Source organism: Ceratotherium simum, chromosome X, assembly GCF_057802395.1.
Source record: "Ceratotherium simum simum isolate JZ-2026a chromosome X, ASM5780239v1, whole genome shotgun sequence".
Classification (NCBI taxonomy): domain Eukaryota; kingdom Metazoa; phylum Chordata; class Mammalia; order Perissodactyla; family Rhinocerotidae; genus Ceratotherium; species Ceratotherium simum.
In genome coordinates, this window is record NC_141940.1 from 2,961,735 (window position 1) to 2,984,899 (window position 23,165).

The 23,165-nt window shown below is 45.7% G+C and overlaps 2 protein-coding genes across 5 annotated transcripts in view; one reads left to right on the plus strand and one right to left on the minus strand.

The window, feature by feature from the left end:
- The window catches only part of NSDHL (NAD(P) dependent 3-beta-hydroxysteroid dehydrogenase NSDHL), a 29,209-nt gene extending 11,550 nt beyond the window's left edge, over window positions 1-17,659 (minus strand). Inside the window, exons 1-3 of one of the 3 annotated variants that reach the window (XM_087426856.1) lie at window positions 17,526-17,659; window positions 10,981-11,095; window positions 7,308-7,466 (exon numbers count right to left, since the gene is read on the minus strand). In XM_087426856.1, coding sequence (XP_087282982.1) covers window positions 7,308-7,466; window positions 10,981-11,052 — 231 coding nt within the window. In that variant the 5' untranslated portion in view covers window positions 11,053-11,095; window positions 17,526-17,659. Of the gene's footprint in view, window positions 1-7,307; window positions 7,467-10,980; window positions 11,096-17,156; window positions 17,425-17,525 lie in introns of those variants that run through there. The other 2 variants (XM_087426857.1, XM_087426858.1) reach the window with 2 other exon arrangements.
- A 149-nt stretch (window positions 17,660-17,808) lies between these two features.
- On the plus strand, window positions 17,809-22,263 carry CETN2 (centrin 2). Of its 2 annotated transcripts, none has more exons than XM_004443436.3 (5): window positions 17,809-17,909; window positions 18,843-19,001; window positions 19,320-19,448; window positions 21,080-21,217; window positions 21,666-22,263. In XM_004443436.3, the coding sequence occupies exons 1-5, from the start codon at window positions 17,907-17,909 to the stop codon at window positions 21,753-21,755; spliced, it is 519 nt and encodes a 172-aa protein (XP_004443493.1). In that variant the 5' UTR covers window positions 17,809-17,906; the 3' UTR covers window positions 21,756-22,263. The 2 variants fall into 2 exon arrangements, with proteins under 2 accessions (XP_004443493.1, XP_014653144.1); XM_014797658.2 differs by lacking the exon at window positions 17,809-17,909 and adding an exon at window positions 17,969-18,202.
- Window positions 22,264-23,165: the final 902 nt, after the last annotated feature.

The window sequence follows — 23,165 nt, forward strand, 5'->3', positions numbered from 1 at the left end:
AAAAAAAAAAGAAGGTACCATCCCCCCTGTAATTAAAAAGTAATCTGTGGGGCAATCATTTGAGACCATGTAAATACCTTACTCCCCAGCAACCTTTCACTGATTGATTTCAGCATTCAGTGATAATCCTTGCCTGGAACATTTATTAACGTACTAGTTGAAAAATGGTGAAATTCTAATTCTAGCATTCTTTTTACTTTTATTTATTTATTTACTTTTGTGAGGGAGATCAGCCCAGAGCTAACATCCATGCCAATCCTCCTGTTTTTTTCGCTGAGGAAGACTGGCCCTGGGCTAACATCTGTGCCTATCTTCCTCCACTTTATGTGGGACGCTGCCACAGCATGGCCTGACAAGCAGTGCATCGGTGTGCACCCAGGATCCAAACCCGGGCTGCCAGCAGCGGAGCGTGTGCACTTAACTGCTACACCATGGGGCCGGCCCTTCTTTTTACTTTTATTAGCTGGCATTTCTCTGTAAGGTAGACTTTCCGCTTCCTCCACCCTAATTTTCCTTTTTAGTATTTCTATGGATGCAGAGATTCTTTTTTTATTCAATGCATTATAATCCACTACTATTATTTTTTGAGGCTCAAAATGTCCCAAATTTGGCCAGTGGAGGCTCTTCAAGTTGGTTTCTGTGTCCTTTTGACATGTTCTCATTAGTTTGGGGGCACTTTCTTAATTTTGTCCTAATAAAATGTCCCAGGCTCACCTTGCACTACCCCTGCCCCAGAGTCCTGAATAGGCTATCTTCCCAAGGAGCCCTGGTTCTTTTTACGGGCAATGGTGTATAGAAATCAAAATCTGAGTAGTAGGTGTGCTTATTGCTATTGGGATATCAATCTATGATGACCCAGAGGGAAAAACTGAACTAGAATCAGATCGAGCCTTTAGTCCTCTAGAAATATTATACCAGGAACAGATGTGGCTTTAAATTTTGTAGAAGGCACATTAAAAAAGTAAAAAGAAACAGGTGAAAATAATTTTAATGTATTTTAATATAATATATCCAAATATTATCATTTCAGCATGTAATCAATATAAAAATTATTAATGAGTTATCTACATTCCCCATTTCTGTACTAAGTCTGCCTTACTGGATAGCTCAATCCAAGATCTACAAGTTTGCAGGAAATACTGGAGGACAGATGGACATGTCAAACAACATCAAGGGGATGCAATCTGCAAAATTCAGACCCATGGGAAATGGTACAGGACAATAAATATGATTTCTAATAAGCATCATTATTCAAAAAACAAACTAAAGTTTAAAAATGTGAGGGGAGGGCCGGCCCCACGGCTTAGCAGTTAAGTGCGCATGCTCCACTACTGGCGGCCCAGGTTCGGATCCCGGGCGCGCATGGACGCACCGCTTCCCTGGCCATGCTGAGGCCGCGTCCCACATATAGCAACTAGAAGGATGTGTAACTATGACATACAACTATCTACTGGGGCTTCGGGGGGAAAAAAAAACGAGGAGGATTGGCAATAGACGTTAGCTCAGAGCCGGTCTTCCTCAGCAAAAAGAGGAGGATTGGCATGGATGTTAGCTCAGGGCTGATCTTCCTCACAAAAAAAAAAAAAATGTGAGAGGAACTTACAAAGTAAAAGAGACAAACATTTCAATTAACTGCAATGTCTTCACTTTTTTGGTTCCTTATTTGGGATGACAACTATACAAAAACATCTATGAGACATTCAGGGATATTTGAACACTGGCTGGAAATTAAGGAATTGTCAGTATGTTTTAGGTATGGTCATGGAATTGCAATTTTTAAAAGGATCCTCATCTTTTAGAGACAAATACTGAAATATTTAGAGAAAAAGATAATATGATATGTAGAACTGGCTTCAAAATAGCCTGAGGCTGGGTGGGGATATAGACAAAACAAGACTGGCCGTGAGTGGATACAGAACAGAGGAAATCTATAAAATATTACAAAGACAGAAAGAGAAAGAACACATGGAGAAGGACTAAAAGACATGTAGAATATAATGAAAGACTCTACTGTATGTCCAGTAAGGCTTCCAGAAAGACAGAAAAAAGAAAATGGGGGTAGAGTCAATATTTGAAGAATTTTCCAGAAATGAGAAAAGACACGAGTCCTCAGATTTCAAAGGCCCACTAGGTGTTCAGTAGGATTTAAAAAGAAAACTGAAACTCAGACATAGACATATTCTCTACAGACCACAAAGGAAAAAAAAAAAATCCTAAAGCCACGAGAAGAAAACCAGCTGACCTACAAAGGAATGAGAACCAGATTGAGTGTTGGGGTGAATAAGTGTGAACCTGAAATTCCACGCTCAGCCAAACTAGCATTTATGAGTGAGGGTGAAATAAAGACATTTTCAGACATACAAGGACTCAGAAAGTTTATTGGCCCTAGATATTCGCTGGGGGGAATGCTACAGGAGATACTTCAGCAAGAAGAGGAAAGAACCTGGAAGAAACAAATGAGATACAAGAAGTACTGATGACTGAAGAATTCAGGAATACATGGCACAAAATCTAAGGATTGACATTAAAACACATTTCTAAAGTCCATCCCTGCCTTATCCTTCACCCTTTTCACATCCTCCTTAGCTTGGATTTCATGATCCATAGGTAGAATCTTTGCCTTGTCCCTCTCTCCCTTTATCAAATTGGTCTGGCGGACTCTTGCCCTGGTTAAATGCAACTCTCACTTCTCCCTGCTGCTGACTGAGCACCTGAGTGCAGCTGGAGAACAACACAGCATGCTGGTGGGTCTTGCTTTAACTTCACGTTCAAGAAAATCTGGATGTTAAAATACTAGCAACAATAGCTTGGGAGTTGGGGTGCAGTTTGGAGGGCAGCTGATGTTTGCAAAGGACTCTCATCTCCTTTGAGGGGACACCGTGGTGATCAAAAGAGACAATATCTGGGGGCCGGCCCCGTGGTGTAGTGGTTAAGTGCGCACGTTCCGCTGCTGGCGGCCCAGGTTCGGATCCTGGGTGTGCACTGACACACCGCTTGTCAGGCCATGCTGTGGCGGCGTCCCACATAAAGTGGAGGAAGATGGGCATGGATGTTAGCTCAGGGCCAAGTCTTCCTCAGCAAAAAGATGAGGATTGGTGTGGATGTTAGCTCAGGGCTGATGTTGCTCACAAAAAAAAAAAAAAAAAAAAAAAAGAGACAATATCCTTGCCTTCACGGAGCTTGCATTCTCCAGGGACAGTGGGGGGACAGACAAACAAGTAAACACAGAGGACATTAGCGAGTGCCAAGTGTTACGCAGAAACAGAAAGCAGACTAAAGGAGATGTAGAGAGGCTTTCTACTTAGCATGGTAGCCAGAAACTTACAGAATTTAGGGAGCAAGTTCTGTCATTCACGAAGAGCATTCCTGGCAGAAAGAGCAGTGAGTACAAAGGTCCCAAGGCAGAAACTCAGTTGATGAGTTTGAGGAGCAGTAAGGAGGCCCGTGTGCCTGGAGCAGAGCAATGATGGGGAGTGTGGGAGTCGCTGAGGCCAGAGCGGTAGTGAGGACAAACCATGCAGGGCCTTGTGGGTGACTGTATGGCCTTTGCGTTTCCTCTAAACAGGACCGGATACCACTGGAGGCTTCTGAACAGAGGAGCACTGTGATCTGATTTATGTGTTACAAGGGTGGTGGCTTGGACCAGAGTGGTGACAACAGAAGGGGCGAGAAGTTGCTGGACTGGGGATCTATTTGAGAGTGGAATCAACAAGATCTGCTGATGGATGGGATGGAGGGTATGAGAGAGAAAGGAATCAAGGATGAATCTATGGTTTATAGCCAAAGCAATCGGAAAGATGGGGTGGGCCATTTATGGAGATGGAGAGAACTTCAGTAAGTGTAGGTTTGTTGTCGGGGGGCAGGGGGCAGGGAACCATGAGCTGAATTTTGGATGTGGCAAGTTTGAAATGTCTATTAGGTATCCAAATAGAGATGTCCAGCAGGCATCTGGATAGATACAGGGCCAGGAGAGCTACAGGCTGGAGATAGCAAGCTGGGAGCTTGTCAGCTTCTAGACTGTATTTAATCTGTGAGTCGGGGTGGGTTCACCAGGACAATGAGTGTGCTTTGAGAAGAAAAGAGATCCAAGAAGCAGCCACGGATCCTGCCAAGTTTAGAAATTATAGAGATAAGGAGATGGAGAAGGGGAAATTGGTGAGGTAGGAGAAACGAGCTAGTGGGGCATCCTAGATGGCAAGTGAAGAAACTATAAGATGCTGTTGAAGGGTCCAATCAGATGAGAACTGAGGCTTGGCCACTGGATCTGGTCCCCTTTGTCCCTGGCAGCTGTGACAGGAGCTGTTTGGTGAAGACCTAGCTGGAGTGCTTCTATGAGACAATGGAAGGAAGCAATCCAAGATGGTGAGCCCAAATGGCTCTTTGATCTCTGCTACAAAGTGGAGAGAGAAGTGCGGCAGCAGCTGGAGTGGGATCTCGCATCAGGGCGTTTTGCTTTCTTAAGATGGGTGATACTGCAACATGTCTGTGTATTGATGGCTGTGATCCGGTAGAGAAGGATAAACTGCTGATGTGGAAGAGAAGAGGGGAGAATCCCTAGTGGAACTGTTGAGTAGGGAAGAAGAGAGGGGCTCCAGCTGGCGCCTGCAGCATTGGCAGGGATGAGACACCTGCAGGGCGTGGACACAGGCAGGTCTGTGGATACAGGGCTGGGAGGCACCACGGGGCCGCTGGAAGGCCATGCCATGAAGAGGCAACAAGCTTGCATCTTCTTTTCCAGCCTCGCTCAGCAGCCCAGACACCCTCAGGGAGGAGGTAGAATTGGATTTAACCAGGGCCAGGGTTATACCCAGGAAGTACAACATGATGGGGAGGTTTGTGTGTCCACTTGGCTAGGTTCCAGTTCTGCTACTCCATCAGACACTAGTCTAGGGGTTGCTCTGAAGATATTTTGTAGCTGTGGTTAACATCTACAATCAGTTGACTTGAAGTAAAGGAGATTATCCTTGATAATTTGGGTGGGCTACATCCAATCAGTTGAAAGGCCTTAAGAGTGAAAACTGACGAGGTTTCTGTAAGAAGAAATTCTGCCTCAGGACTGCAGCATCAGCTCCTGCCTGAGGTTCCAGCCTGCCCTGCAAATTTCAGGCTTGCTAGCGCCCACAATCACGTGAGCCAAGTCCTTGAACTAAATGTCATTCTCTCTCTCTCTTTCTCTGTCTTTCTCTTTCCCTGTACATACACACACACCCCTACTGGTTGTTTCTCTGGAGGACCCTGACTGATACATATACCGAGAAGAAAGGGGCAAGAGGGCTGAGGATTATGCAAGAGAACAAGTGGGCAATGGAGTCAATGCAGTGAGGACATGCATGGGGTGACGGTGGTGGGAAATGGCTGGGTGTATGGATGGGCCAAAGCGTTGGTACAGTGGAGATCTTAGGGGGCATGAACTGCAAAGACAGGAGGTGATGCTCAGACCAGAGTGCTTGCACGTGAGATCACGGAGAGGACACATTTACTGGTAATGAGAAGGTCCGGGTCTAGGGAATGACAATAGGCGTAGAGGCCAAGATGGGTGGGTGAGAGGAGGCCAAGGTAAGGGTATCGGCAGGGTCATCTGTGTGAATACTGAACTCACCTACTGAACTCACCAACAATTATGACGAGGCTGACCTTGGCCAGGAGCTAAAATCATCAAGAAATGAAATGGAGTCACCTGGGAAAGGGAGCGGGTAGCTCTGGATGACTGCCACAAGGAAGGGTATTGAGGTACGTACAGTCTGCTGGTATTGTCTTCAAAGTTGGGGGGAACTTAGGGCAAAGGGAAGTGACAATGACGAACAAGGAAGACTTCTACCCCATCTCCAGGCCAGAGGTGTGGAGAGAAAACAGCCTGAACTTTGACAGGGCTGCAAGGGAAGCCACGTCTTTAAAATTCAGATAAAAAAATCTATGGCAAATGATGTCAAAGCCAAGAATAGGAGCCCACAGACAGGCTGACAGAAGCCATCTGCAATATATACAACACGCAAAGGATTGGCATCCCAAATAGAAAGGGATTACAGATCCATAAGCGGACGGTAGGCCCAGAGACAAATGGGCAAAGGTCACTGACAGGCATTTCACAGAGGAGGATCAACAATGGAACGTGACTCTAAGCCTTGCTCAGGTACCATTTCACACCCTTCAGAATGGCAACACCAAAAAGTCTGACTATACCAAGTGTCGGCAAAGATGTGGAGCAATGGGGATCCTGCCCCACTGCTGGTGTGAACGGAAAATTGACATAGCAGTTTTGTCGAGCAATTTGGCAACATCTAATAAAATGCAAAATATTAGGACCCTTATGACATGGGTAAAGCTGGAAAACATTATGTTAAGTGAAAGAAACCAGTCACAAAAGGACAAATATTATATGATTCCACCTATACAAAATGTCCAGAATAGGCACCTTCACAGAGACAGGAGGTGAGTGGTTGCCAAGGGCTGGGAGTGGGGAGAACAAAGGGGGAACAACTGCTAATGGGCCTGGGGTTTCCTTTTGGGTGATGAAAATGTTCTGGAATTAGATAGAGGTGATGGTGCACAATTTTGTGAATGTACTAACAACCACTGAATTGTGTACTTTAAAAATGTGAAATCTATGGAGTGTGAATTATATCTCAATTACAAAAAATGAAACCCGGCAATTGTACTTTTTTTTTTTGTGAGGAAGATCAGCCCTGAGCTAACATCCATGCTAATCCTCCTCCTTTTGCTGAGGAAGACTGGCTCTGAGCTAACATCTATTGCCAATCCTCCTCCTTTTTTTTCCCCAAAGCCCCATTAGATAGTTGTATGTCATAGTTGCACACCCTTCTAGTTGCTGCATGTGGGACGCAGCCTCAGCATGGCCGGAGAAGCAGTGCATCGGTGCGCACCCAGGATCCGAACCAGGGCTGCCAGTAGCAGAGCGCGCGCACTTAACCGCTAAGCTAGGGGGCCGGCCCAGGCAATTGCACTTTTGAGTACAGCCCTAGAGCAGCAGTTGGCACGCTACAGCTGGTGGACAACTTTGTAAATAAAGTTTTATTGGCACATATCCATGCCCATTCATTTATCTACTGACCGGACCATGGCTGCTTTCACACTAGCATAGCAGGGTAGAGTAGCAGTGACAAAGATGACAATTAGTCATCCAGAGGAGTAAGAATGTGGGTGTGTGTTAAATTCTTTCCTATAACTTCAAAATTTTACAAAATAAAAAAAAAATGTTTTTTTGAAACAACAATTTGGCTGGGCAGGGGAAGTCTGGTGGTTTCCCTTCGGGGGCCTGTGGGAAATTGGCAAGGCTGGGCCGTCTTTACCTGTCGGCTGCAGAGGTCGCCCAGAAAGAACTGCACTTGGGGACTGTCGAACCCTTGCCGCATATCGAATACATTGACAGTGTAGCCTCTTGCCAGCAACTGCTCCACCATGTGCTGTCCCAGGAACCCAGAGCCCCCGATCACGGTGCATTTCTTGGCCTGTGGACAGAGAGGGATAGCAGGGGGACCAGTGTGATGAGAACTGGAAGCTATAAAAAGCCTGGACTCACACGTCGCGAGCCACTGTAATGGCAGGTCCCTCTCTGTTCATTTGTTCAAAACTCTTCTCGAGCCAAGTTGGAAGCTTTATATGATTCTGATGTTCTATGGACTCCTCTCCTGGGATCAGTAAGGAGGGAGGAGAGATAGCAAATGATACTGAGACAGACTTCGGCTGGATTGAATGATCCAATACATACTGTGTGTTTAGTGAAAGGAAAAGGAGACATCTCTAAAAGAAATTAAACCACCTATGATCAAAACTGGACAATCTAAAAACAAAAGAACTGAAAGTGATACCATCTGGCTCCCAAACCAAAACAAAACACGCCACCCACTCAACTGACAGTGTGCACTTAAAACATCAGAAAGAAGAAAGCATAGTTTCCATACTTGCCAGAGAAAGTCAGCGCCCTTTCCTCCCCGACTGCTACGGGGCTGGGCTGTGCGGCTTCGGGCTTGTTGCCTTAGTTTATCCATCTAAGACCATGTAGCCATCTGATGGGGTCTCCGAGCGGGGCTGCAGTGAGGACCGACCGGTGAGCTGTTATACAGCTGGCCTAGGGCTTTGCTTTCCCTTCTCTGAGCTCTGAGGAAGTTGATGAATCAGGGGAGAGCTATGGTGCTTCCATTCCAGCTTCTATAATGTGTGCACTTTCTTGGTTAACTTCCAACTCTGGTCACTGGGGCTAATGGAAGGACAGCACACCATATGCAGGCACTTAAATAGTCAGACTCCAGGGAGTCAATGCAAACTTGTGGCTGCTGCATGCAGATTAAGCTGGCTCCAAGTGGCCCCAAAGGAGGACCTGTGATCTCCCTTCTCCCTGGGATCTTTCTAAAACCATATCTGGGCTACCTTAAGATGACAAATCCCCATTTTTCCTAAGCTCATGAATAATAAATCAAAGTTGGGGTGTGTGGAAACTAAATATCTTAAAGAAATTCTGTTCCTGATTAAAAAACCAACCAACCAACCAACCAACCAATCCCTGACTTATTCCTCAAATACCTATACGATTAAGATATACAGGAGATGCAAGGGGCGCCAGGGCCCCTTCTGCAGATCTGCCCCTCCCAACCTGGTGTCCCATCTGGAAAGGCATTTTTACTGGAGTCCACTGGACCTGCAGTTGTAGCATCATCTGTTCAGGCACGCGTAATCTACTGACCTAATTGGCCCCACTATTCCACCTCCTGTAAATGATCTTCTCAACCCCTTCTCGTCCACACTTTGTTTTGCTTGTTCCCACATACACATCATCAGACCATGCTAAATCATTTGTACTTTGACTGAAACTCCTAAGATCTCCCCAGGGCACAGGCAACTTAAATGCCCAAATCCCATTTGATCCTCTTGTCAGCAATACCCTCTCCTGTCCTTCTCCCAAGTCAGCAGTCCAGACACATGCGGTTTTTCAGAATAACTCCGAGCCTCCCTGCTTTCCAACCTGATTTTTCTTGGCTTACCAAAAGTCTGCCTGAGCTCAAAGAGGGTCAGAACTAGAGATGTTTTGATAGCATCCCAAAGGATTTCAGATTCTCTTGTTTATATTATCTATCTCTAGTTACAGTTGTTTAAAAAGGTTGATAGTCTAATATTTTAAAAAAATCAAATAACTTTACTATTATGTCCAGTGCAATTTCATTTCATGATTTTAAATGTGAGCAATCTGTATTTCTCTCTTGGACAGAGCGACGTGGATTCTTTATTTATACTGAAATGTTGTGCCAATATTGCTTGGAACGACTGGGGCAATGGTTGTTCCACAGTTTTGTAATGATGAGAACTGAATCAGCATCTACCCCAGAGAAATCAGATGTGTGAAGGGGCAATGTCTTGAATCACACCTATAATGCTATGCGGTTAGCGGAGCTCATGGGAAATAACCACTTAATTTTCATGCCCATAAAGGATGATGCAGGGGAAGTGGGCACAGTGGACAAGAAGGAATACATGCTAACAAGTAAGAATGAAACTCCAGACTGGAAACAGGGAGCAAGACTCAAAAATGGGTTACTGAAGGGAGCTATAAAATCAACATCTTGGAGAGAGTTTTAATAGGAAAGAAAGCATCTAGACAAACTATCTTAATTGCAAAATGATCTTGAGTTAAGAAATTGGTCTAGGTCACTGAGTTTCCTCCAACCTTTTCTGTTTTCCTTTGTCTTGAGCAGTGGGCCTCCTTTTTCAGAGAAGTCTTATACAGAACGTATATATAAGTTAAGATGAAAGTGTTCTTTCTATTTTAGTAATTTAAATTTATAACTTTTACTTCCTATAAAGTCAATCAATGAGAAAGAACAACCATTGATACAACCACTGGAATCTAGATTTTTTTTGGTTGCTGAGTATCAGTAAAATCCTAATTTACACAAATAAGGAACTACAGATGGCAGGTGGCTCTGCTGGTTTGTCTGAACACTAGAATCTCAGATTAACCTTCACCTGCAGAGGCACAGAGGACGCTTTACTCTGAGCTCTACACCAAAACCACGGTGACCTGGTGGCCCACGGCAACCTCCTGGGGATTTTGATATAAACACCTTTTACCTTGGCATGATTAAATTTCTGAAGCATTAGCATTTATTAAAAGTGAACCAGAGCCAGCCCTGATAGCCTAGTGGTTAAAGTTTGGCACTCTCTGCTTCAGCGGCCTGGGTTCAGTTCCCAGGCATGGAACTACATCACTCTTCTGTCAGTAGCCATGCGGTGGCGGTAGCTCACATAGAAGAACTAGAAGGACTTACGGCCATAATATACAATTACATACTGGGACTTTAGGGAGGGGGAAAAAAAAGGAGGAAGATTGGCAACAGACATTAGCTCAGGGAAAATCTTGCCCAGCAAAAAAAAAAAAAAGTGACTCAAACCAAACCTTTGAAGATCTATGTGAAGAATCTCCAGGAGGCCTGACAATTCCTTAAAGTCCCTTCTGTCACTTGTGATGCTAGACCTGAGGACGCCTTGCTACTGCCTTTGTTGCCCCTGGGGAAGGCTTCTGCCATTCTGCCTGGAAACTCAGTCTAGCCTGCTGGAGGCCACGTGAAGGCAAACTGAGACACCGAGCTGCCAGCCAGCAGTTACAGCAGGAAGTGAGTGAGGCCACCTGGAACATACACCTCAGGGGGTCCCCATGGCCGCAGCTGCGTGAGTGAGCCCAGGGGAGACCAGCCAAGGCCCAGCCCAAACTGCAGAATCGTGAACAAAGAAATGGGTGTTGTTTTAAACCACTACATTCTGATATTATTTGTTACACAGCAATAAGTAACTGATACCTTAAATAAAGATATATACCTTATACATATAAAAAATATTTGACATTGATTGATTTAATAAATGTACCAAATACAATTTTTAACCCACAGCTAAGTATTAAGGGCTTGCTGGTATGTATGTGCTCGACTTTCCTCTTCCTTGGTTTCGGTTGACATTTTCAGTGTCAATACTCACTTTTGGAATGTCTTCTGTCAGATGTGTCCGTGTGACCTGGTCTCTCACTGGCTCACCAGCTGCTTGTTCCATTTCAGCTCCAAATATGGTCCTATTTGCGATCTACTTTTCTCTTCTTAAAGACAGATTTAGAGACAGACATTTATGTTGTATAAACCAAAATATCTTTTAGCCGTTAGAATTTTGCGTGGATGCCACCTCCCTGTCAAGTTTTCACAAAGAGCTGAACCCCGGCTGTGGCTGTTGAATGAAGCACTTGGCTAGCATTCCTGTGAAGCAGGTTGCTCTCTCAGAGAAGGGCATAACTGGGCCCACAGCTCACCATATACTTGCATATACTCTATACTTAGAGGTGGAATGGAGAGCCAGTTAAATAACCTCATTCATCGGTTACAATAAAAAGAACATCTCTGGCACTGTAGCTTTTCCCATGGCACTCACGTGGTTTGATTATTTTCTGTTTCTCTTGTGTTGATCATTAGACTGTGGCAGGGCAGAGGGAAAAGGCACAGACCTAGGGGCTCCAGGGCTCCAGTCCCAGCCCTATCACAAACTGTGTAAATCTGCTCAAGTCATGTCTCTTTGCTGCAGCTCAGTTTCTCCATCAATAAAATGGACTTAGTACTCATCCTCTTGTGCCAGGGCACAGGACGCTGGGAGGGGGAAGAGTGTGAGAGGAGACAGCGCTCTCCTTGGTAAAATTAAAGCCACCCTGACTATGGGTGGAAGAACTCAGAGTGTCTGGGGCCATCAGAAACCCTTGGGAAGTGGTCAGAGTACAGTGGGGACTGAGTGGTTCACAACCAGGAGACAGTCGCGAAGCACACAAGCTGACAAAGTCCCATAATGATACCAAACAGAAGAGTAGTTTAAAGAGAAGCTTTAGTGACAGCCCTTGGGAGGCTATGCTCTCTTCATTCAGCAATAATACTGAATTGCAAAGAGAAGCTGTTCAATTTCGGGTTATGATGTATTTGGTCTTGCATCTGTTTTCTTGCTAGTGGTCAATTTACTCAAGTCATAGATCCCCTGACATCTGAAGACAGCAAAATCCATGATAAAGAAAACAGTCTAACTGCCTACAAAAGACTAGATTCAGACAATACTCTTTGGTGAGGAGGTATCAGGCAGGCAGACAGCCAGCACTGGGGTCTCAAACACTGTGACTGCTCCAACCCAATTCCACACCTCGAGTTACACACACACAGTCATGTGTCCTTGTAGGAACCAAAATGGCCTTGAAATAGACGTCCTCAATCTCTGATGGGGCAATTTTGGGGAAACATATTTCTGAAACCATAATGGAAGCTATCAGGAAATATATTTCAAAACTTCTTTTCATGGACCTTTTCAGAATGCATATAATGAATAAGCAAAGTTGACCTGGAGTTCTATGCCTATCCCCTCCCTCTCTCTATCCCATAATCCTCCTTGTGTTGACAGGGGGCCCTGTCATCTGTTCACCCTAAACAGATGTGACTGGTGAGCTCTGACTCACTGGGCTCAGTGTGTACCAGCTGGGGAACAAGAATTTCGGCGCTTGCACCGAGGTCCAGCAAACAGAGTGCGCTAGGAGTTCTGTCTGCCTTGTTCACCACTGTATCTCATCATGAACACAGTGCCTGGCACAAACTGAGCACCCACATCTCCACTGGCCCCATGAGTACATGGCGTGTGCACATGCCAGGCAGACTCCCTTCTGCTCTCCACCACATACACACAGACGCCTGTCTAAGATGCTACATTCATGAATACCCACTGCCGGCTTCTCACTCAATTTCTCCAGATACTCAGGGAAGCATGATGAAATGAGAGGGCAGACAGCATTTGGAGTGATGCAGTCACAAGCCAAGGACACCCTGACTTCAGACTTCTGGTCTCCAGAACTGTAAGAGGATAAGTTTCTGTTGTTTTTAGCTACCAAGTTTGTGGTCATTTGTTACAGCAGTCACATGAAATCAACACAAGTTTTCTTTGCAGTCCTGAACTCCAAATAGCACAGCTGCCACTTCCATAGCCCCCCTGTACTAGTAGAAAAGCAAGAAGCCTTAAAGCCTGCTCTCCCCCAGTCTCTCGGGGATGATCCGGGAGGTGAAAGAAGAACCCATCCTGCCCCTGTGGATCCATACTGTTCAAACAATGCTCACGCGATCCTCAGCAAAGCAGCCTCTTGTAAGAACAAAATCAAATCTGCTTTATCTCGAGTTATACACACATTATAGTAAAGTTTGTAAATACTATAAGCCAGATAAGAATTTTGGTGATACTTAGCCATCTCTAAGGAACAAGGCAGATCCCACTGGCACCCCTCAACCTAAATCCCCCATGTGCTACACGGTAGGGGTAAAATGCACATCAAGAAGAGCTCTGATTGAATAGACATTTCTCCAAAAAACATATACTTTACACATGGCCAACGAGCACATGAAAAGATGCTTAACATCACTAATCATTAGGGAAATGTAAATCAAAACCACAATGAGATATCACTTCATACCCATTAGGATGGCTATTATCAAAAAAACCCAGAAAATAGAAAATAACAAGTGTTGACAAGGATATAGAGAAACTGGAACCCTTGTTCACTGCTGGTGGGAATGTAGAATGGTGCAGCTGCTGTGGGAAACAGTACGGTGGTCCCTCAAAAAATTAAATATAGAATAATCATAGGATCAAACAATCCACCAAACAATATCCCCCAAAATTGAAAGCAAGGATTTGAACAGATATTTTTACACCCATGTTCACGGCAGCACTATTCACAGAAGCCAAAAGGTGGAAGCAACCCAAGTGTCCATCGACGGATGAATGGATAAGATGTGGTACACACACACACACACACACACACACACACACACACACACACACAATGGAATACTACTTAGCCATAAAAAAGATGAAATCATACCATTTGTGACAACATAGATAGACCTTGAGGATATTATGCTAAGCAAAATAAGTCAGATGGAGAAGGTCAAACACTGTATGATTTCACTCATACGTGGAAGATAAACAAACACATAGATAAGGAGAATAGATTGGTGGTTACCAGAGGGTAAGGTGGTAGGGGGAGGGTGAAAGGGGTAAAGGGACATAAATGTATGGGTGACAGATGGAGATCAGACTTGGTGGTGAACACGATGCAATCTATACAGAAGCTGAAATATAATGATGTACACAATGTTATAAACCAATGTGACCTCAATAAAATAATAAAAAGTAAAAAAAAAGCAAATGTGGTATATACATATAATAGAATACTATTCAGCCTCAAAAAAGAAGGGAATTCTGCAATATGCAACAGCATGGATGAACCTCAAGGACATTATGTTTAGTGAAATAAGAACCTTGGGGACATTATGCTAAGTGGAAGAAGCCAGTCATGAAAGGACAGATACTGTATGATTTCACTTGTATGAGGTCCCTAGAGTAGTCAACTGAGAGATAGAATGTAGGATGGTGGGTCCCAGGGGCTGGGGGAGAGGGAGGAGGAGTTAGTGTTTAGCAGGTATAGAGTTTCAGTTCTACAAGATGAAAGAGTTTTAGGGATGGATGCACAGCAATGTAATTGTACTTGACGCCCCTGAACTGTATACCTACAAATGGTTCAGATGGTCAATTTTCAGTTCTGTCTATTTTACCACACATACACACATAGCTCTGAATGGGAAAATAAGACCTCAAAGAGCATGTTCTAGGGGCTGGGATCGTTAAGGTTCACACATCGGAAGCCTCAAGTCTTTTTCCTTTAAAACAGTAGGTCTTTGAATCCATTAGAAACCAGTATGTATGCCCTCTATACACACTGGGACAAAGTCTTAGGCTAAAAATGACCTAGGAAAAGAGACCCACATTCTAATGGTGAAATCCAAGTGCCTCGCTCAACTTCTGGGCAAGGGGAAGAGGGCTGCTGATAGGATTCGATGAATAGAGAAGTGAGTGAGCCCAACTCCTCCTTCCTGCTGGGGAAAGTTCCCTGCCACTGAGTCCTGGAGACAAAAGGAAGGGATAGTCTGTCCATTTCAAACCAGATAGAGAGAGAGAGAGACACTCAAGTGTTCTCTTCTTCAAAAACATGGGAGATCAGCCTCTTTGTAAATGGAAATGCAGAGCAATTCAGAGGGGTGTGTTGGGGTAGCTGGGGTCCTGCCTGCTGCCTTCCATGGAGTCAGTGCGGGAAGCTAAAATGTGGCTACTGCAAGCTCATCACTTTAGTCCATGGACAGACAACATCTGCCTGTGCAAGAAAAATGCAAAGAGGACTTAAGACAAAACGCACTTCCCCCAGGACTCAATCAGCTCAACCTTGTCTTTTCATGGACCTGTGGGGCCTCTCTGCTTGTCTGTTTACTTTTAGGACACAGAAAGGCCCTGGCTTTGAATTTGTGCTGGCCACTGAGAAACTCATCGGCATCCTGCGAGCTTTAGCTAATGCTGTTCCCTCTGCCTGGAATATCTTCCCCTCCTCTCCATGGTGAGTTTCTCCTCATCCTTCAAGGCCTAGCTCAACTGTCACCTCTGCGAGACCTTGTCCCCCTCCCCAGGCAAGGTTAGCTGCCTCCTTAGCACTCATTTCTGCTCCCATTCTGACACTTAGCACGCTGGTTTATACTTTTTTTCCACGTCTGTCTTGGCTCACTAGGCTGTGAGCTCCTGGAGGGCCAGCAAAGAGCCTGGAACGGAGTACAGGTTGAATTGTGCTACTGCAGCTGGCCTAAGAGGCCTCATCTGTAGAGCAGCAATCCTTCCTGCTGACCTCACAGCCACTGTAGGGCTCAAAGAAGAGACGTCCAGTGACTTTCCCAAAGTCACACTGCTGGTACACGGTCAAGGCAGAATTTGTGGTTGTTCCTTCTACTCTGGCAGGATGCCACCCCGCAGACTGACTGGGAAGTAGGGTGTGAAGGGACATGACGTTAGAAGGACTAGGAGGGGCAAAACTGGGCAGAAGGCTCAGATGCCAGGCTGAGTGTGGACTTTATTCTGCAGTCACGGGAAGCCTCCGAAGGTTTCAGAGCATGGGGGTGACCTCAGCAGAGCTGTGAGAAGCAGGAAACAGGGGGCCTACTTGCCAGTTGCTCAGCAGAGATTTACCAAGCACCCACCATGTGCCCCTCCCTACTCCAGGTACTGGAGGGCCAGCTGTGAACAAAACAGAGCTGCCTGCTATCCTGGAGCTCACCTCCTAATGGATGGGTAATAAAGAACAAAATAAAGAAGTAAAATACACAGTAGGTTAGAAGGTGATACATACTATGGGAAAAGAGTAGAGCAAGGTGCAGGGCTTGGGGGTACTGGGGGCTGCAGTGCTAAATAGGGTGCTTAGGGTGGCTCACTGAGAAGGTGACAGTTGAGCAAAGACCTGGAGGAGGGAAAGAAGTGAACCAGTAGGCAGAAGGAACAGTAGGAGCAAAAGTTCTAAGGCAGGAAGGAGCCTGTGCATTTGAGGCCAGCAAGGAAGTGTCCCGGGGCCACAGCGAGCCAGAGGAGGGGTGGGGGTGGGGGGAGTCATGCCAGACCTTGCAGACCATGGTGAGAACTCTGGCTTCTGCTAGGTGGGAGGCTGCTGCTGAAGGCCTGAATTGGAAGAGGAGCCACAGAGGTGGAAAAGAGAAAAGAAATGGCATTCGAGGGGGAGAACTGATAGAACTTGGAGGCTGGTTAATGGGGACGGGACAGGAAAAGAAAGAGTCAAATATGACCAAAAGGTTTTCGACCTGGTTCATGCTCAAAGGGGAAGAGGGCAAAGGGCAGAAGGTCAGTGAACACTTTAATTTAACGGACACTAATAAATCTCAGGCTTTTCTCAGCCTGAGAAACTTATGCTCTGTCCCCTGCCTCCCTAAATGCTGCCCCAATGCCCAGAGGAGATGCAGGTAAGGGCTGAGAGCCACGGAGCGCTCTTACACTGAGCTGGCTGAGGAGGGCAACCCTGGACCTCCAGCTCCACTGCTGCAGCTCCATTTCAGCCACACCCTTGCACATGCCCCCTTGTAGTTCTCCAAGCACGCCTCACACTTCCAAAACTCCTCAGGGTGTCTCGACCTGGAATGCTCCTCCCTATCGGCCTTGAGTGTTTGGGTGTCAAAAAGAGTATATCTTGATGACTTCTCCCCCTCATGCTCGCTCATATTTCCTTCACTCTCTTCAAAGTCCGTTCCCCGCTCCCAGCTCACCTGCCTGGGCTGCTTTTAGCCAGGTGAGAACTAAAGTGATCCTCTCTTGGAATCTGGTCTGGGGGACGGGGCTGCTTTCGACGAGACACCCTCAAAGATCCTCTGCTGGATTCAGCTTCTAAGGCACAGCCGTCTGAACCTCTGCGACAATGCTCGGCCTGTCCCTTTCCTTCTCTGGATCTCAGTTGCTCTGTCAGTACAGTTTCCACTCCAATACCCAAGGTCAGGGTCTTCTCTGGCCCCTCTGACCCTAATTCAGTCTTAGGCCGGACCAGAAAGCACCCGACCCGGATCGTCCACCCAGCCCCTGGCCCTCCCGCCCTGTCGCCGACTCAAGGCAGCCTCCAAGAGCGAGGTGGCAACCCTTACTTGTCCGTAGGCGCCCTCCTGGCCGGCCTCTGACAGCACGCCCGCAGACAGCACCCACACACCTCCAGCCGCCGGCGACCACCCTTTTCGCTCTGCCGCATGAGCTGAGGATCAGCCGAGCCTCCTCCACTAAGGGGATTGGCTCGGCTTGGAGCAGGCTCAGCCAATCGGCGCTCGCGGCGTGATCCTGCCCAATGAGGCCAGGTCTTGGCCGCGAGCGCACCGCCCCCCGCCCCGGCCCTGGCCTTTGTCGGGTTAGCCCCACCCACTCCAGCCCTGCGCCAATGGGGAGCGGGGGCCGCGCGCGCGAGACAGTGGGATCGGCGCCGAGTCAGTGTGTACGTCGGTTGCCGTAACAACAGGCAGCGGAGTCGGTCGGAGATGGTGAGTGCCGGCAGCCCTGTCGCGCCTGGCGGGCAGAGGCTGAGCCCTTCCTAGGCCTCGGCCTGGCCCCGCTGCCTTTGCTGCGCCGTTCTTGGCTTTGGCGCGGCCCTCCTTCCTCTGAACTCTTTCCCGGAAGAGTAGGGTAGAGACGCCGGGCGCCCTGCTGGGCCTGTGATTCGCCGCTGCCTCCCCTTCACCCACAGCCGGCCTCAACCCGCCCCTTGGGCTCCACTGGCCTTCCCCGGCCCCCTCGGTGACCGTCAGTGGGCAAAGAAGACTCGGATTCCCCGCAGGTCTCAACGCTTCTCAGACGCTGGCCTCCTGACCGCCTCGCTCTACCAAAGTTTCCGCACAGAGCTGGGGGGAGGTTTATTATGTTTGATTGTTAACGTGCATTTTACAATGTAAATATAGGGACATTTGCGAGACGCTTTGAGCTTCTTGGAGAAGGCACAAATGTACCGAGTGGATTGAGTTTTATTATTCGATATTGACAGGCTATACATCTTAACTTAGTAATATTTGGCCAAATCTAGAAGTAATCAGAAAGTACTTAGAGGGAACTGGAGTACCGCAAGTGGGTGTTGTAAGGACGTTTCTATAATTAGGATCCCCCAATTCAAGGAGAGCTGATCATCTGTACAGTTATCCACAGTCAGCTCCTTGGCTAGCTCTCTTTGGGGGTGATTTTCAACAAGAGATATCCAAAAGAACAATTCTTGGAAACCATAGTAAAGAAGAGAGAGGGATAGAGGTGCATGGAAAGACTCATTATTCTTTCCAGTAAACTCTATTATCTCTTCTGTTAAGCAAAGCTTTGGAATTGGTTGGTATAAACTATTTTTAAAATAGATATGGTTGTCTGTAACTTTTATGTAAAGTATGGACTAAATTGCATAATATTGTGCTTATGTGTTTGTAAAATGTCTGAAGGCCTCCAGCTTTAAGAAGGCAAACATGGCATCAACTGCCCAGCGAAAAAGGATGAGTCCTAAGCCAGAGCTTACTGAAGAGCAGAAACAGGAAATCCGAGAAGCTTTTGATCTCTTCGATGCTGATGGAACTGGGACTATAGATGTTAAGGAACTTAAGGCAAGCCCTGTGCATTCCTGCTCTGCTGCCTTGCCTTTCCTCTGCCTCTTTATCTTCTTTCCGCTCTACCCCTTTTGCCCTCTTCTCCCTCCAAAAAATAACAGGGGAGGATGCACTGTGCTCTGTTTTCCTGTTTTTACTTACTTCAAGTATTATTAAATAAAATTGAGCACAAATATCGATTTGCTTAATGTTATAGTGTTTCCTAATCATTTTAACATGATTGTGTCTGATGCTGGCTCAATAGTCTCAATGCTGTCATTTTTTCTCCCTCTAGGTTTAGATGTGCTTATTGAGATGATCCTGTTTTCGTTGTAGGTGGCAATGAGGGCACTGGGATTTGAACCCAAGAAAGAGGAGATCAAGAAAATGATCAGCGAAATTGATAAGGAAGGGACAGGAAAAATGAACTTTAGTGACTTTTTGACTGTGATGACTCAGAAAATGGTAAGTTAGCTAAAATAATCAGCATATTTTCCACCCATAATGCTGCATACATTTGAATCATGTAAGTGTCTTCACTGAAGAAAAGTTAATACAAACTGGAGAGTTCAGCTGATAAAGGATAGTATTTGTAACTGAAAATTAGGATGCTTCGGTTCTACTTAGCTTTCTTCAAGGCCACAAAGTCACAAGGAAAGTCATTTTACCCTTTGTAAAGTAGTAAAAGTACTACTGCTGTCATTTTTTGCTATTATCTTTCTCCAACTGATTTGTCGGTGTGATAACCACAAGCAGTAAAGCCTATAAACATCAACAATATTACAGTGCCTTGCATTTTGACAAGATGAAGTCCCTATACCTTGAAGTTTGAAATTCTTCTCTCCCCCATTCGTTGTTTTTTTTTTTTTTTAGAGATTTTATTTATTTATTTATTTATTCCCCCAAAGCCCCGGTAGATAGTTGTATGTCATAGCTGCACATCCTTCTAGTTGCTGTATGTGGGACGCGGCCTCAGCATGGCCGGAGAAGCAGTGCATCGGTGCACACCCGGTGTCCGAACCTGGGCTGCCAGCAGTGGAGCGCGTGCACTTAACTGCTAAGCCACGGGGCTGGCCCCTCCATTCGTTCTTCTGGTCAGCATTAACCTGAGGGCCAGTTACTTCAGCAGCTGTGCTTTTTGCTTTTCTTCGCTCTTCGCTGCACTGGGGGGTTGGTCTTTCAGCACTTCTGAGGTTGAATTTACCCATTCTCCAGTCTCTTAGGTGTCACTCTTTTAAAGGGTCTGAAGGGTCAAGAGAGACTGTAAGATGTCACCCCACCAGTCCACCTCACTCCCCTGAGTGTCATCCCATCCAGGAAGAATGTTCCCATTGGGCCATTGCTCTTTTATTGGCCTCCTAGCTCCTCTTTAGTGTGGCTCATCTATGCTGTACTGGTCTGTGGAAAAGTAACTCCATCAGTGCCTCAGGTGTGTTTCCCAGGGCACAGGTCAGTTCCTATTCTAATAATTCTGTTGCTTTGAAAGCATCTAATCATACCTATATTTTTCTTTGTGGACTAATTTAAGAGCTCAGGAAGCTTGACATTCTGTGACCACGTAGTAAAGCTGTCCCACATTCAAGGTTGGTTCCCAAATTGGTCTTATGAGGGCTTCTCTCTATCTTTAACCACCTTGCAGGAATATTGGGAGTTTGAGCTCTTGGAGATTTTGCTCTTTTCCCCTGTTGGAGTACTTGGGATCTCAGTAACTCTCTGTGATCTCATAACAAGTAAAATAGCCCTTTCTTTCCTCCCTGCCCACCAAGAGAATCCCTCTTCCACCAACTTAAGCAGTATGTTTCCCCTAATTTTAACTCCATCCTCTGCTCCTATATTTTAAAAACAAATCCAGTTTCTCTTTGGTTTGTACAGAATGTTTTAAGTGCAATCCTTTATATTTCCTTTTGAGCCTCTGGGTTTGTAATAATTTCATTGAGTTTGTCCTCTTTTTCTACACTGGGTGATGTGTGATCTCCTGTGACCTGGGCCCTATGTCATGAAGGCCGTCACCAGGACCGTGTGGTGCTGTATGGGCAGGGCAGAGGAACAGCAAGCAGTGTTTCCCTACTCATGTGTTTTATGTTCTACTTGTTCAGTCTGAGAAAGATACCAAAGAAGAAATCCTGAAAGCTTTCAAGCTCTTCGATGATGATGAAACTGGGAAGATATCATTCAAAAATCTCAAACGCGTGGCCAAGGAGTTGGGTGAGAACCTCACTGATGAGGAGCTGCAGGTTTGTAATGTGGCAGACTGGAACTCAGAATTCCTGCTTGGAGCCCTGTTTTACTTTTCTGAGTTACAGTTTCTCTGATGTGAGCACAGCTTTGAAGGAAAACTAGTGTTCTCTTGTCCGTCTGCTGACCACTTAATTTCTCTTTTGATAATGTGACAAACCTCTGGGCCCTGCTCTCAGAAAGATGCACATGTATACAATTTTACTATTTTAGGTTTTAGGGATCCCCCTAGTCAAGATGGTTTTCGAGCTCCCTTCTAGGTGATATGTGTGACAAAGTATGACTGGTTTTCAAATAACTTTTCAGGAACCAAGCTATTATAAAAAGCACACTTCCATTGAGTGGACTCAAGCTGTCTATTCATGTAGCATTATAAAAGCCTATTGCTTAGTAATATTTTAGTTTCGTTTATGAATTAATCTAAGTGGAATCCTTACTGGCATGCAGGAGATGATTGATGAAGCTGACCGAGATGGAGATGGAGAAGTCAATGAGCAAGAGTTCCTGCGCATCATGAAAAAGACCAGCCTTTATTAAGATCGGTCTCTTCTTTTCTACTGCAAGCACATGTATCTCGATTTAGTGCCTGCCATTGTGTGAAACCTGCTTTTTGAGAACACAACCTCTTTTTCCCCCATTGACCTCCCTGTATAACTTTAGTAACAACCTCGCATCTTAGACTCTTGAAACTGTTCTTTGACATTGAAATTCTTTGTAAGGTGACCTGCTGATTACTTTAATTCCCCAAAGCAGAATGAGAGCACATTAGAGTGGAGAAAAGCTTTTACCCACCTACCTTTCTGCCTTTTATCGCTTTGCTCTTATCATGCGTTCCCACATTTGTATCACCACAGAACGACTTCTTAGAAAAGCACATGTACCCGTGTCACCACAAGCAGGGAGCATCTCTTCAATGGTTCCAGTTTTAATTGTCACCTGAGTGCAGGTTTCCCTTTTATAAAACCCAGTGATCTCTCTCACTTGCATTTGGATGTGTGTTTATGCTATTTGTTTTGTCTTAAAAATAAAGCCTTTCTTATTTTGAGCTTTTGTTCGCTAAGGATGAGTTCTTTAGCCTTCACTATGAGTTCATCTTCTAAAGCACTGTGTGGAAGGCAGCCTGGTAGATCCCAGACTCCTTACCGGCCCGTGGACAGAAAACGAAATAATCTTTTGCTACTGGCATGAATTGTTTCTTGCCCTGGGAACCCGTCGGTGTGTAAAACTAGTAGACTTTCTATTTTGCCAAAGCCTAAATGATGCCCTAAAAATAGTTTTGGCAAAGTGTAAGGCTGAAAAAGAGGCTTATTGGTAATTTGTGCTTGGACAAATCGGAGAAAGCCTGGTTATTATGACATTAGGTTGAATTCAGCCAACCTCTGGTCAGTTTATTGGCTGGATAGTGTGTCAGAATCTCGATATCAGGTTGGCTGAGTGACCTTGTCCAGCCCCATCTTGGCCCTACACGGAATGACCTATAAGAGAAGCTCTGGCAGATAGCATTTAAATCTCTGCCCCAGGCTGAGAGTGGGGAGCAAGAAGGGGTGAGGGGGAATGGAAACACACAACAACAATGGAATGCTCATTCAAGCATAGGAGGGGAGGGAGGGAATGGGTTTCACACTTCCGGGGGCATCCTAATCCTGGGATAGGGTTGCCTGATTTAACTAATAAAAAGAGAACACCTGGGTCAATTTGAATTTCAGATCAACCACAAACTTTTTTAGTATAAGTATATCCCATTTGGACTTGTTTATTTATTCATTGTTGGTCTGAAATTCAACTTGACCTGAGTGTTTTGTATTTCAACTTGCAACCCTAGGTGACCCTGGGCCTCATCCTAGGGGACTTGGGGCCCCTCAGACACGTCTCCTGCATGAGTGACTGCTCCTTGAAAAACATGGGGATGTAGGGGAGCCCAGAGTACCCTCAGACTCGGGTTCTCAC

Bases quoted from the DNA above. Each gene is read 5' to 3' on its own strand.
- CETN2 (XM_004443436.3), top strand. The intron at 19,002-19,319 runs GCAAGCCCTGTG...TTTTCGTTGTAG, and splicing joins TAGATGTTAAGGAACTTAAG to GTGGCAATGAGGGCACTGGG. The intron at 21,218-21,665 runs GTTTGTAATGTG...ACTGGCATGCAG, and splicing joins TCACTGATGAGGAGCTGCAG to GAGATGATTGATGAAGCTGA.